The sequence below is a fragment of the Mytilus californianus genome, unplaced genomic scaffold (genome assembly GCF_021869535.1).
Source record: "Mytilus californianus isolate M0D057914Y unplaced genomic scaffold, xbMytCali1.0.p SCAF_6, whole genome shotgun sequence".
NCBI classification, from domain to species: domain Eukaryota; kingdom Metazoa; phylum Mollusca; class Bivalvia; order Mytilida; family Mytilidae; genus Mytilus; species Mytilus californianus.
In genome coordinates, this window is record NW_026262712.1 from 90,622,884 (window position 1) to 90,637,321 (window position 14,438).

At 30.6% G+C, this 14,438-nt stretch overlaps 1 protein-coding gene across 6 annotated transcripts in view; it reads left to right on the top strand.

Moving 5' to 3' along the window:
- LOC127705416 (MAP kinase-activating death domain protein-like) overlaps window positions 1-14,438 on the top strand; it is a 98,147-nt gene that overhangs the window by 63,821 nt on the left and 19,888 nt on the right. For 3 of the 6 annotated variants that reach the window (XM_052209721.1, XM_052209723.1, XM_052209725.1), the window contains exons 14-22: window positions 1,154-1,400; window positions 2,309-2,432; window positions 2,964-3,017; window positions 5,704-5,763; window positions 6,439-6,553; window positions 7,118-7,304; window positions 7,956-8,162; window positions 9,252-9,360; window positions 13,554-13,963. In XM_052209721.1, coding sequence (XP_052065681.1) covers window positions 1,154-1,400; window positions 2,309-2,432; window positions 2,964-3,017; window positions 5,704-5,763; window positions 6,439-6,553; window positions 7,118-7,304; window positions 7,956-8,162; window positions 9,252-9,360; window positions 13,554-13,963 — 1,513 coding nt within the window. Of the gene's footprint in view, window positions 1-1,153; window positions 1,401-2,308; window positions 2,433-2,963; window positions 3,018-5,028; window positions 5,077-5,703; window positions 5,764-6,438; window positions 6,554-7,117; window positions 7,305-7,955; window positions 8,163-9,251; window positions 9,361-13,553; window positions 13,964-14,438 lie in introns of all 6 variants that reach the window. The other 3 variants (XM_052209722.1, XM_052209726.1, XM_052209724.1) reach the window with 2 other exon arrangements.

Below are 14,438 nucleotides of genomic sequence, written 5' to 3' on the forward strand. Positions count from 1 at the left end.
ATAAAGCGATGAAGTTCGCGACTTGGAAATAATGGAATCTAGGTGTTTTACATTGAAAATTATTTTAGAGTCTGGGGATTTGTCCTAAGCTAAAATTGTTGTTTCTGTTATTTATATGTAATTAATATTTAATACCGGGTTGGGCAAAATTCACTGACACACAGGTTAATTGTTTTATTTTGTGAGCTGTACTGATTTATTTCTTAAATATTCGTATTATATCCATGTGAATAAATTATATTGATTTTGTACTTTGATTTCGTGAATAAATTGCCATCAGATTCTTTTCTTAAAGTATTCAAACCGCTCGGAGGCAAAATTTCACGACACCCGTGTACCATCCCCCCCAAAAAATGCATTTAGAATATAAGGAAGAAAAAAATATTTCAAAACGTAATAGAATAACGACATATGCATATTTTGCAACTCCTGTCGTCATAGTTTTACTTTCATATCCACAAATTCCAAAATGTTACAATTTTTACATGTTTTTAAACTCCGCTTTACAAGAAAATCAACGGCTGTGTCTCATTATTTATGTTGTGAATACACATATAGTGTTTACATATTTTAACCGGATCAATGACCATAACTGGACACTTCATTGATGAGTTTATCCCAAAACACCTGAGCGAACGGGTTAAACTCTGCCCAGTCAAGTGAAATAAATCAAGTAATAATAATGTATTAGTTTGATATTTAAATTATTTTAGTGCTTTAACCCTTCTGAAGACATTTTTGCAAGATCATAACAATTTGAAGTTGTTTCTGGTTCTATGGATTCTGATATGCTGTGCATTGTACATAACATTTGATGAATAAGAATATTCCTTTATGTTTGTTGCATATTCAAATCTGATTTGACCATCATTATTTGCTTCAGTGCTATTTAACACTTCTCCAACCGTCCATACAGATTACAAGATTATAGTAATATTTGATTATTTGCATGTGATTTCATTATGCACATAAGGAAGAAAATTATCAATCAAAAATTTTAAAATATCAAATAAGATAAGGTCTTTCATCGTCAAAAGACCAGAAGACAATTTTTTAAAAATCAACTTTTCACGTTGTGAACAGCTTTATTTTATTTGTTTTTGCTTTTAAAAATAGTAAACTTTAAATCTCACCTGTATTTATTTTATTTCAGTTCAAATTTGACACACTCTGATAGTATTGGATCAAACAACAGTACTCCAGAGTTACCAAAACGTCCTCCACCTTTAGCGCCATTAACCAGGAGCATTAACTCAGCATTTGAAGCTTATGAAAAACCATTATCACCAACAATAAGAAAGGGAAGAAATTCACCAGGTTTGATGAGTCCACAGTCTCCAAGGATAAGGAGTAATAGTAACACGGACCCAAGGATTCGTAAAAACAGTGGTGGATCAAGGGTAATTGAATAACAGATAGATGTTTTTTATGCCCCGTCGAGGGGCATTATGTTTTTCGGTCTGTGCGTCTGTTCGTTCGTCTATCCGTTCGTTCGTCTGTCTGTCCCTCTTCATGTTAAAGTTTTTGGTCAAGGTAGTTTTTGATGAAGTTGAAGTCTAATCAACTTGAAACTTAGTACACATGTTCCCTATGATATGATCCTTCTAGTTTTAATGCCAAATTAGAGTTTTGACCCCAATTTCACGGTCCAGAAAATGATAGTGCGAATGGGCAGGTTAAAGTTTTTGGTCAAGGTAGTTTTTGATGAAGTTGAAGTCCTATCAAATTGAAACTTAGTACACATGTTCCCTTTAGTATGCTCTTTCTAATTTTAATGTCAAATTAGAGTTTTGACCTCAATTTCATGGTCCATTGAACATAGAAAATGATAGTGTGAGTGGGGCATCCATGTACTATGGACACATTCTTGTTTAGCACTAAATTTTTTCTACCAGCTTAGCTGTATTCAGTATAAAAGTTGATAAAAAACAAATTATTGCAAAACTGGGGTGTTTATTTTGGGTTGGAATATTCATTATACAATGAATTTAAAAGTCACCATCTCCATTCTTATTCTTTCCGCTGGAAGCGTCCTTTTGATATCAATGAATATGATGACAAACAATGAAAAATACATGCAGCATGACAAAAATAAATTTAATATGCATTTCATAGAAAATCTAAACAACAAAAATAGACAAGCATATGCCAAAAAAATATTTGGAAATGAATATATATTGCATTTGTTCTAATGTATTATTTAGAAGGATGATTTATTCCACTGAACAAATTCTTACATATAGGAAATAGTTTAGAAGGTATTCTAGCCAAACGGAATTGTAAAATATATGTTTAATTCTATTTTCAGTCAGTTCCCGGAGACAGAGAAGTACCAGAACGAGGCTCAACACCTTCATCATTGATATCAACAATCAGTAATGAACTCACAGACATGGCTCAATCAGCAAGCAGTACAATGTCAGAGTTATTTGGTAAGATTCACTCATTACCAACAATTCACTCATTCTTAATTTACACAATAGAAATTTATCATATTTCCTTTCGTACTATTGACATTTAGTGACTTTTTGTTATAACTTTAGAAAATTACCTCCACAACAAAACATTGTAGTAGAATTAAAATATTTTCTGAATATTGATTTACATAATTTTAACAAAATTTTAATCTTTTCTAGTCTCTTTAAATCAACCTGAAGTAATTACATTCATTCATATGATGTTAAAAAGTGTGTTCCGTCCAAATTTTCTCATTTGCTTATACTTTAAACCAACTAATTTTGGCGAGCCATTTATTTTTTACGAACAGAAAATTTAGCAAATATAAATCATAGGGAATATATCAAACTTAGACATATTTCTTGTAGAAATATACCAACAAAGTTAAAAACAAAATCACTATGCAAAAAAGGATAGTATTCAGAATTTAGATTATATTAAAAGTTCACATGGTAATTAGCAAAATTTCTTATTGTAATTATTGATTTGAAACTATTTTTTGACAGACAAATTTTCATTCTCACCAAAATGTGAGACTATTGAAGAGATAACTGAACCAGGTATTATCAATTTAAAAGAAAGACGTAGTGACTGACACATTTTAACGCAAACAGCTTTGTTTGTGTGATTAGAAATAAACTGTGTGATCTATTAACTAATCAGTAGTCCACTAACACATTGCAGTAGTCCACTTACACATTGCTGTGAGAGTTAACAGCACCTTATCTTACTGATCTTATGTGGTCTGTAAGATTCACAGCCTCTAGTAAATATAATAAAACATTTTCCAAGGGGGAATTTTGAAAAAGGGGGATCCAGTAAACTTTAGGAGTGATACATGGGTTGAATCATAGTAAACAGTGTACAGTAATTTACTGGATCTGAGGCCAAAAGTAGTAATTTTAACATGTAGGAATCCAGTGAATAATCTCTTTGTTAACAATCTCGCCTTAACCATCTCTCTTCCTAATAACTAAAATGACCAATAATTAAGTATATTTGGATTGAGTGATTATGAGACAGAACTGTCTCTGATCAGAATTTAAACTGAATCTTCAGATTTAACAGACATTTCTTGGTAACTGATGTACAGTTCAATAGTTAAAAATTATAAATATTCCTATCCGAGTTTTGTATTTTCAAGAAATATATAAAGAAAATAAAATGTACAGGTGTACAAATTCAGTGTTAAAAAGCTCATCATAATAAATGTGTAAAGCCCTAGAGCAGGAACTGATTATTGATTGATGCTCTTTTTCAATTATTTCATTGATGACCAGGCTGTACAGTTGCCTATAATTGTGTTTACATCAACTTCATTTGAACTTTGGTGGATAGTTGTCTCATTGGCAATCATACCACATCTCCTCATTTTTGTCGAGCCTTCGACTTTTGTAGAAAAAGCGAGACATAGCCATCCTACATTCCGTCGTCATCGGCGGCGGCGGCGTCGTCCACAAATATTCACTCTGTGGTTAAAGTTTTTGAAATTTTAATAACTTTCTAAAACTATCCTGTATTTCTACCAAGCTTGGACAGAAGCTTGTTTATGATCATAAGAATTTTGTAAAAAAAAAATTCCTGTTTTTCCGTATTTTACTTATAAATGGACTTAGTTTTTCTGCCAGGAAACATTACATTCACTCTGTGGTTAAAGTTTTTAAAATTTTAATAACTTTCTCAAACTATCCTGGATTTGTTCCAAACATGGCCAGATGCTTGTTTATGATCATAAGATAGTATCCAGAAGTTAATTTTGTAAAAAAAAAAATCCTGTTTTTCCGTATTTTACTTATAAATGGACTTAGTTTTTCTGCCAGGAAACATTACATTCACTCTGTGGTTAAAGTTTTTAAAATTTTAATAACTTTCTCAAACTATCCTGGATTTCTACCAAACTTGGCCAGATGCTTGATTATGATCATAAGATAGTATCCAGAAGTAAATTTTAAAAAAAAAATCCTGTTTTCCCGTATTTTACTTATAAATGGACTTAGTTTTTCTGCCAGGAAACATTACATTCACTCTGTGGTTAAAGTTTTTAAAATTTTAATAACTTTCTGAAACTATCCTGGATTTGTACCAAACATGGCCAGATGCTTGTTTATGATCAAAAGCTAGTATCTAGAAGGAAATTTTTATTAAAATTTTGTACTTGTTTATCCATATTTTACTTATAAATGGACTTAGTTTTTCTTCCAGTTAACATTACATTCAGTCTGCAGTTAAATTTTTAAAAATATTTATTAAGATTCATAAACTATCCTGGATTTTTACCAAACTTGGACAGAAGCTGCTTACAATAAAAAAATTGTATTGAGAGGAATATTTTTATTAAATTTTTTCCTCATCTCATTTTTGTTGAGCCTGCGATTAACAGCAAAAGTAGGCGAGACACTGGGTTCCGTGGAACCCTTACAAATTTTTTATAAGAGAAATATTAGTGTTAAGATATCAAACTTGCACCTTTGTATATGAAATATGTGTTGATCTAAATCTAAATTTTGAACAATCTTATTCAAAATAAATTCTTGTATAGTTCTTCAGAATATAGTTATTTTGTTTATATAGAAACAATAGAATCGGATGATGAGATCCTTGAACAGAGATCAGACCCTGGTAAATTAACACTTGTGGTTTTCAACCATTTTGGGAGAAATTTATACTTGCATGTTTGAAATATATATTTAAGCAGCTTTTTACTGGTGAATCCTTAGTTTTGTTTTCAAGGCATTCATGATGTCAGATGGTACTGTTTGTGATTTTGCTTGGAAATATAGGGAATCGTCAATATCATACAATTTATATATTAAAACTAAAGCATCAAATTTCCTTTTCCAACAACTTTTTATTTCAGTTCCATCCTAAATTTTTGTTCATTGTAAAATGTTCAAACATTTTTTATGGTCTTGGGATTTTTTTCTTTGTTCTCATTACTTTCTTTTTGTATATATCTCATGTAAAAACATGGTAAAATCAAATCGAAAAACTAATACATCTTTTGTAAAAAATTGACTAGATATTTAAGAATTGTTACCCTTTACTGGTAAATGTTTTATATTGAAAGAAAAATCATTTTATGTATTTGTTCAAACTTAACAATTGTTTGTTCTCATGATTTTCATAAACTTATGTCTTATTAAGCAATAATGTTTTTAATCTGTTTGATTAACTGATTTAGAAAGCATATCAAATCAATTTCAAGAATGATTAAATTTGATGTATGTTGTACAATTTATCTTGTAGGGTCAACAAGAAGTCCACAACATCATCATGCCAAACCAGTTAAGCCTTTTGCACCTTTAGGTAATACAAATAATCAAATAGTGATAGTTTTGCTTAAAATTAATCTAATTTGAATAAATCATTGAAAGGTAAACATAGGGACCATTGAAATTTATCACCTGCCTGAATTATTCTATATCTTGGTACACTGGATATTACTATTCTGGCACTAACTAAACATTCTGTTTAACAGTAGATTAATAAAGATTGCATTAGGCAGAAGTAGTAATTTACCTTACAACACAGAAATATATGGTACAGTAAAATGAATTCCTGTTGAGTGATTTTCCTGTTGCGATGAATAATGGACTTCAAGGCAATATCCAGTGTATAGGAATACATGACGTTTATTCTTCTGTCCAAACAAAATTAAAGGCATTTGTCAATCTGTTTTGCATTCATGTTTGTAACAAATTAAATGTGCAAGATTTCCATTAACTCCTTATCTTCAACAAATTTTCCATTGAAGAGAGGTGAAAGTTAAAGGTCATCTGTTTTATGATTTTGTAGGGATGTTCTTTGTATTGCAAAATGATAACATGTACAAAACACAATCTGTTTCTAGAATTAATTCCCAACTTGTATTGCCTAGCAAAAACATTTCAAGTTGAAATTTAATTAATTATAAAATTTATGAAGTCTAATATTGATGCATATATAATTAAAATGATATAAACGAATATTTGAATGTTTCAGGAAACAGAAAAGCTTTGGTAGAGAAATCAGGCTTAGTTAAACATGCAACTAATCCAAGAAAACCAAAAGAATCTCAGAAAGCGAGTGGAAGTGATGGTAGATCTGCTACAAATAGGTACTGTTCATGACAATGATGATTTATATAAAGTCTGCAAATAAATATAGAAAAGCTTATCAATAAATAGATATTAAATTAGATAATTAAAAGCGAAATTTCAAAGAATTCTCTTAGGGCTTTTCCAGAACTAATTGAATAGGAGGGGTCGGAAGGCACTTTTATTAAAATTTGATGGGTGGTGGTTATTTTAGATGGATAGCCTTAACAATTAATTATATGAAATATTCGATTAAAATTCTCTGCATGGCAGGGTTGAATGAACAGTGCCTTCCATATCCCTCCATACATTTATTTCTGGAAAAGCTCTTGCATGTATATAGATAAGACAATCTGTCTTCTTAATTTGTTGGATCAACTGCATTGTGTATTATTCATTATATAAATATGCATGCATAAACAATGATTCTGAAATATTAAGGATTATATCACTATGTAATATTTACAAATATGCTGTATCTAAAAAGTCTTTTTATCGATAGTGCACATGCATGTGTTTCAAAGTAGATGAAAAGTTTTGTATATATTATACAACATGACATAAAAAAATTATTTCTTTTGCAGTGAAAATCAGCAGTTTTTGAAAGAGATTGTCACAAATGTAATGGAAGGACAAGGTGTCAGCTGGTTAAAACTAGGTCGTGTCCGAAGATTGATGGAGGATGAGAACTATCGTAATTTTGTTGTTAGCAGAATAAACAAAAACTTGGATAAGAAATTAAATGATGAAACTCAACACATAGAAGATGTGGTATTGAAACTTATTATGAAATTATCTATTTAAGTTATTAGGAATATATTTGTACAAGAGAAAAGTAACAGAAATCTGTAAATACATCAACTCAATTCGATTCAAATCTTTATTGTCAACTTGTGATTAATATATAACACAATAAAACAAGATAATTATGTTTTGGGAAATATTTGTAATCAGTTGTCATGACATATACAATTTTATACTGTAAGTTCAGAAATTATTGCGAGGTTTTTATTATTGCAAATAGTGCGACTTAATGAGTATCGCAATAATAAGAACTCGCATTTTATATCTGATACATATAACTATATAACTGTATGCAGAATTTCCTGAAATCGCAATAATTAATCTTGCATTTTAGTCCTTTCTACAAAATAATAAATGGACGCAATAATTTCTGAATTTACAGTTACCAAAATTCATTGAAGAAAAAGAAGAAAAAAAGTGATGGGGAAAAGGAAGTCAGAAGCTATCTTTCTTTGTATGGCCTTTGAAAATAAGGTATCAGTAGACAATTCAGTCTATCTGTATTTTAATTAGTTGAAAGATAATAATGCAGTTGTTCTAGTTCAATCTCATGCTTATTCTGTGTATGTATGTATGTATATTTGACTGTGAATCTATTGTGTTATTTTTTTTTTGCAGAGTTTGTCAAAGACAGTATTTAAAGGAATGCTAACCCTGATAAAAGCTTTAATTCACGGTCTAGAGCACACTTACCAGAATCATGGGCTAGGAGGAATGGCCAGTGCTTTCATGTTATTAGAGATCAACCACACCCACTTCTGGATAAAGGACGCTACAGGAAAATTGCCTTCCAGTAGTCGCAGTGATACTAGTGTTACACCAGATGTAGGTTACTTGTAATCATTGATAATTACAACAAGCAAAAAAATATCCACTATTATTAATTACTACAGCTTATGTGGATGTGTCATTTTCATCTGTCCACAGTGGGAGTAAACACAGATTGGGCAAACTTCTAGAAAGTTCCATGTGCCCATCATTTAGATTGGATTAGCCATTCCTTTTATCTTAAGAATTGTACCTTCTTTACATAGGAACAATTATTAACCTTTTTTAATTCAATATTTATGACTAAATCTATGGTTTAATGTCAGTTGGCAGAATTGAACTGCCCATGGATTGATGGCAAATGGAAAAATCCACAAGAGTTGTAGTGTATCCTATCCTTGTGTTACTAGAAGATATATGAGGTTTACTTAAAAGTGGCAAAATTTCAAATATGTGCAGTGAGAACTAATCCTGTAAGCTTAATGCAAAATAGAAAACTTGAGAAAAAAAATGTATTGTTCAAAAGTGTCAATGTTTCATTCAATTCATTGCTAATAATATGTATATATATTTACTGTAAAGATATTTGAAGTTGAAGAAACTCAAAGTTGTTGCATAATGTTGAGGATAAGTGGATCAAGGTCAATTGGAAAAGGTATAAACCAAAAACATTGAAATTTAACACAATTTTATTGTTCACAATGTTTTGGTGAAAGGGTCTTCACTTTGTTAATGAACCTAATTATGGAATTGATTTTTACAACTGAATATATTAATACTAATAGACGTTTTAAGCATAGAGGGAAAATGTTGCCATTTGCATGTTAATTTCTATTGAGTTGATTTGTTGACTAGATACAGGTACTGTAATAAAAATAATCCATGAGACAAAATTCTTTCTTTCACTCTGCAGATACGAAGAAGCATACAAATTGTATTGAAATGAATATTGTTGCTCTTGTCATTAAAATCTTAGCATGTACAGTATTAATGTTCTTTTTAACACACGAGAATCTCACTGTTATTTAAAATACCTTTAAATCTGTATATAATCATAGCATGCATTCTTACCAAACAAAACAAGAATTGAATGGTGTAAATTTGTTATTGAATTTGAATGAACTAACCATAACCTACATGTTCTAGATGAATTCTCCATTTGGAAGTCATGAAAGTTTAGCTTCCAGGAATGACGACTCTCCACAAAAACAGGAAACTTCTAGTTTGCATGATGAACATTCCATTGCATCAGTCGGTATGAAACCTTTTTACTAATATTCATATGCTTGCACTTACTGTCCATTATTGTGGTGGGTTAGCATGTAGAGGGTTCATTTATTAAGGTGTGTTTTTAAAACAACAAATAACTGAATATTATATTTATCAAGTGTCGTTTGTAATAGCAGCTTATTCACAATTGTATTTTTAATGTTCCGAATAAATGTTGGCATGTCTTGTGATATCTGACCTTTCAAACTTTGAACTTGAAGACAGTTAAATTTTGATTTGAAAGGTACATAAATAGAGATTTCCAGAGAAACAACACACATAAGGTATACTAAATGTAGGTCTACAACAAATCACCAATGTAAGCTCTCTGGATAAAAGCCCCTTGGACATAGGCCCTCCTGACAAAAGCCCCATGATTATAGTTTAAAATAAGGGTAATATTAACTATCTTTTATAAAAAATATAAAATTGACCTGATGTCAACAAATGTATTAATTAAGCACTATATATTTCGAAACATTAAAAGAAATTAGACACACAAAAAAACAAACTTTAAAACTTTATAATTATTCAATGTTATTACTAGCTATATATATATAGATACAAGCTCCTCCAGTGTACACTTAAACAAATCTTTCAAATGGTAAATTAACTTTAATCTAAAAAATAAGGAGATGGTATATAATTGCCAACAAGACAACTATCAATTTTAAGACCAACAGACAAAGATTTGAACAATTACAGGGCACGGTAAAGCCTTGTCCTTTATGTTTCTTGTAAGTGATAAATTTGTATCTTGAGTTTTGTTTAATTTTACAGGAACATTAATGTTCTTGAATTTATGTATTTAACCCGGAAAATAATTTCTTCACTGTCTAGTGAAACTGACTGAGAATTAATGAGTCCTTATTATTTTGCTTATGTACTGTGATGTAACATGTTGTCATTTGTTTTGTTAACCTGGAAAAAAGCTTGATCCTTTTCTTACAAATTTTAACCATTATTGCTTTGAATATAGTTTTTTTCATATTAAACATATTTAATGAACCTTATTCCATCCAGAATCTGTCCCTTATATCAGTAAATCTCCCTCACAACCAACAATATTTCCCACTGATATTGGAAGTGTTTACCTAATTTCCTTGATTAGAAACTACAATCTAAATTTTGTTGATTGCATGTTTACCAGAGAAGATTTATTCAAGAGATATTAAATGTTCCATAACATAATGCACAGCCAGGAAGTGTATATAAATAGAAATTTTGACAAGCAATTAGAATACTTTTCATTGGTTGACAGGGCGAGGTGAAGCTTATCTTGGTAGTAACAAGGGTTGGTGGTTGGACCACCACCCAACGTCCTCCCAACATTCTGATTTGTCGATCACTTCGTGTAATAGCACTGATTCAGGCAAGTATTTGATGTGGTGGGTGTATGCACTGTGTCATCAACACTACGGTAGATCCAGGAGTGTTTCATATCAAATCACTTAAAACTCTTCTATTTTATCTTTTGATCCTCTTGATAGATTTAGTTTAGGAAAGAATATTACATTTCCTGCATTTGGTATATTGTTTGTCGATGAAGATTTATACATTTTTGTAAGGTTCAGATTTTAATCAAATTAATATCATCCAGAAATGATTTATAAGCAGTGAAAACATTATTGATAGTAATAAAAGTCTGCAAAAGCCCTTTCTAGTCAACTTCGGCAAAACTATTATTGCAACAGAGAACCTTAGTCATAATTTCCTACATTCTGTGCATAAACAATTCTAATTTTGTCTTCTCCTTTCTGTTATAGCAGAAGGGGTCTAATAGTGTTTTATTAAAAATAGTAAAATTCATGGTTTGTTTCGAAAACAAATGGTCTTGCACCATGTCAGTTACCTGTGCAACTATTGCATAATTAATGCTAACACAACATTCTATAAATAACCATTTGAGACGTCTTTTTAAATTCATGTGAATATGAAATTTTTTTCGATAAAAATGTGAAGCATACCTCTTTATATGAACGAGTCTATATTTTATATCATAACAATATGATGAGATCATCCTGGATTTGCCATCTAGATATACATAGGATGGCAGTGTTATATTCCAGACACACACGAAATAGTGCATCTTATATACTCCTTATGTTAGGTAGTTAGGAGTTTTATATCTGTTGTTTACTCGTGCATGATATCCAGTAATCTGACCATAGCTGAATTTCACAAACCTGAGATATAGTCATTTCACAAACCTGGGATATAGTTATTTCACAAACCTGAGATATTGTTATTTCACAAACCTGAGATATAGTTATTTCCCAAAGGCTTGATCAGTTTGCCATGAGTACTTAGCTTTAACATAGATAAATGATTATACATGCTTTATTTAACATCTGTATTAGTATGAGCAGTGTTAGAACTGCTTTGATCTAGCTTCTCCAAATACATATGATCTCTCTCAATTTAAACGAAATACAGATCCTCCACGTTTCGTTTACAAGGACCCGAGACAACGCCCTGTTCTACTTTCTGTTTTAAAGACTTTTCGAGATCTTAAGGTTTTGTCAGGATGATACACACCTTTAAAGATTGGAAGGCAAAAATTTCATTAGCTGATGAAATGATTACCAGAAAAGAAAATAGAACAGAGTGTTGTCAGATCCTGGTAAACAAAGCTTGGACACAGGATCTGAGTTTTATTCAGATTGATCTTATACACTCTAGATCTACAACTTGTACTATCTTTCTGACTTTAGTTCTGCAGTTTTTCTTTGATTTTCTGTCATATTTAGGCATACTAAAACTTATTTGAAACAACTTGACTTGTGCATGCATGAAATATATTGATTTGACGAATGCATGCAAGATTGAGTAAACCAGGCATCCTAAGTTATTTAAATGTAGCCCTATTTGATTTTAATCAAGTGCATGAAGAGAAAAAGTAATATCGAAATGAAATTGTTAGAATTAACTACTGTAAATGCAGAAATTATTGCGAAGTTTTCATTAATGCTTATAATGCTACAAGGTGACTATCGCAATAATAAGAACTCGCATTATGATATCTGATACTTCTATCTGTATGCAGATTTTCCTGAAATTGCAATACATGATGATCTCACATTTGTATCCATTCTTCAAAAATTGCAATAATAAATACAAACAATGATTTCTGAATTAACAGTATTTAGTTATTATACAAGTATGAACAGTTAATTAAAAAATATTATTTAAGTATTACATAAGCCATGTGAATGTGATTTTATATGATTTTAGTTTGTGAATTTTTATGTTGAAAAGGTTATTTCTCACAAAATTTCCAGCATCATAACTTCCATAAAAAGCTTTTGTGAGATGACGTTAGATGGGAATAATTGTACTATTATTAGTTTTAATGTTTTGCAATTTATCCTGCCATATGCTAGCATGATAATACTTTTTCTCTAATTCTTCGTCAATTTATCCCTTTCTGTACCCATTGTATAAAAAAATTTAATCAACGTGTGGTTCGTTTGATCTCAGTTCTTCATTGGTTAAAATCCGATTATGACGTCGAATTTTCTTGCTTTCCTCTGAATTTCCTATTGTGACGGCATGAAAAAAGGCGACCATGCCTGATGACGTCACATAGAAAGAACACATCTTTTTGCAGATCATTCGAAAAGAAGGAATAAATTTGCCTGTGTATTGTTTGAAAATCATTAGAGAAACAGATTCCACCACCAAATCTCGTGTAATACGATATTTATCCACTCTCGACAGTTAAATTTTAAATATTTAAAACGCTCGGCGAGCCTCGCATTTTAAATTTGAAAATTTAACTGTCTCGAGTGGATAAATATCGTATCACACTCGATGCAGTGGTAGAATCTATATGTAATGTGAAATTCAGAGATTTTATTAAAAAAAAAACAGTACCTCAGATTTTTTTTTTTTTTAGTAGTCATACAGTTTAGAAATCCATTTACTTAAGAAAAATGTAGCTTCTTGCAATAAACTTTACTGAAGGAAAAACTCATGAAAATCAAGATTTAATGTTTAGTTTAAAATATCCTTTTTGCTCCCGAGATTTAACCTATGACCTGGTAAGTGAGAAAATGGTAATTGGCTGATAGCATGTTAATAATACATGTACATTTTGAGCTACTATCACTGACTGTTGAATGATATATTTAGTCAAAATAAAAAAAATTATATAAATTTATTTCATGTCGTTTACAGGGTCACCAGTTATTGTTAATGGTGAAGAATTTGAAAATATCGAAATACGAAAAATTGATGAAGGTAGTTCATTGGACTCAAACAAACAGTTTGTTGATCAAAACCGAAATACACCAAAATCATTATCTGTAAGACAACAGTGTGATATTATTGTGACTAAAACTGACACATCGGACTTAAAATCTCCTACTGATGTACTACATCATATCGTCAGAAATAAAGAAATTATAAACTCTTCGCAAGGGTTGGACAAGAGGTGTAGTATTGATTCTGAAGTGTCCGAAGCCAATACGTTGATTAGTTCCAGTTCTGAAACCGACGGGACTGACAGTGGACGAAGAACAAAAAAGAGGATCAACCACCATTCTATCAGAGGGGCTATGTCTGACAGTGAAATGGAAATGTCTGGGGTTTGTATCCTATCCATTCTCGTACCTCTAGATAAAATCAGAGAAAGTGCTGATAAATAGGTTTCTGTATATCTTTAAATATTGATAGGAATATTTGTAATTAAACAATATCTTAGCTTTCTGTTTGGTGTTTAGAAATGAAAACTTTCTTGGTTTAAATTTGTGACAATATCAGATTTCTTTAGAATTAAAATTAAAAAAATGACTGCTAACATTTTCAACTTTTCCATATTGTAAGTAACTGCTCTGGCCTTAGAAGTAAATGCATTAAACAAATTTGCCCCCAAAAAACCAACCTGGTATTTAATACTTTTAAAGGATACAAAAATACATACCCATCAGACAAAATATTTTTAAATTCTTGTCATCTCTGCTACATTTTTCAGTTTTATTAGTAAATGTGTATGGCACATAAAAATGTTTCATAGTAAGAGATGATAAATATAAAATTAATTGAATTCCACAATTTATATAT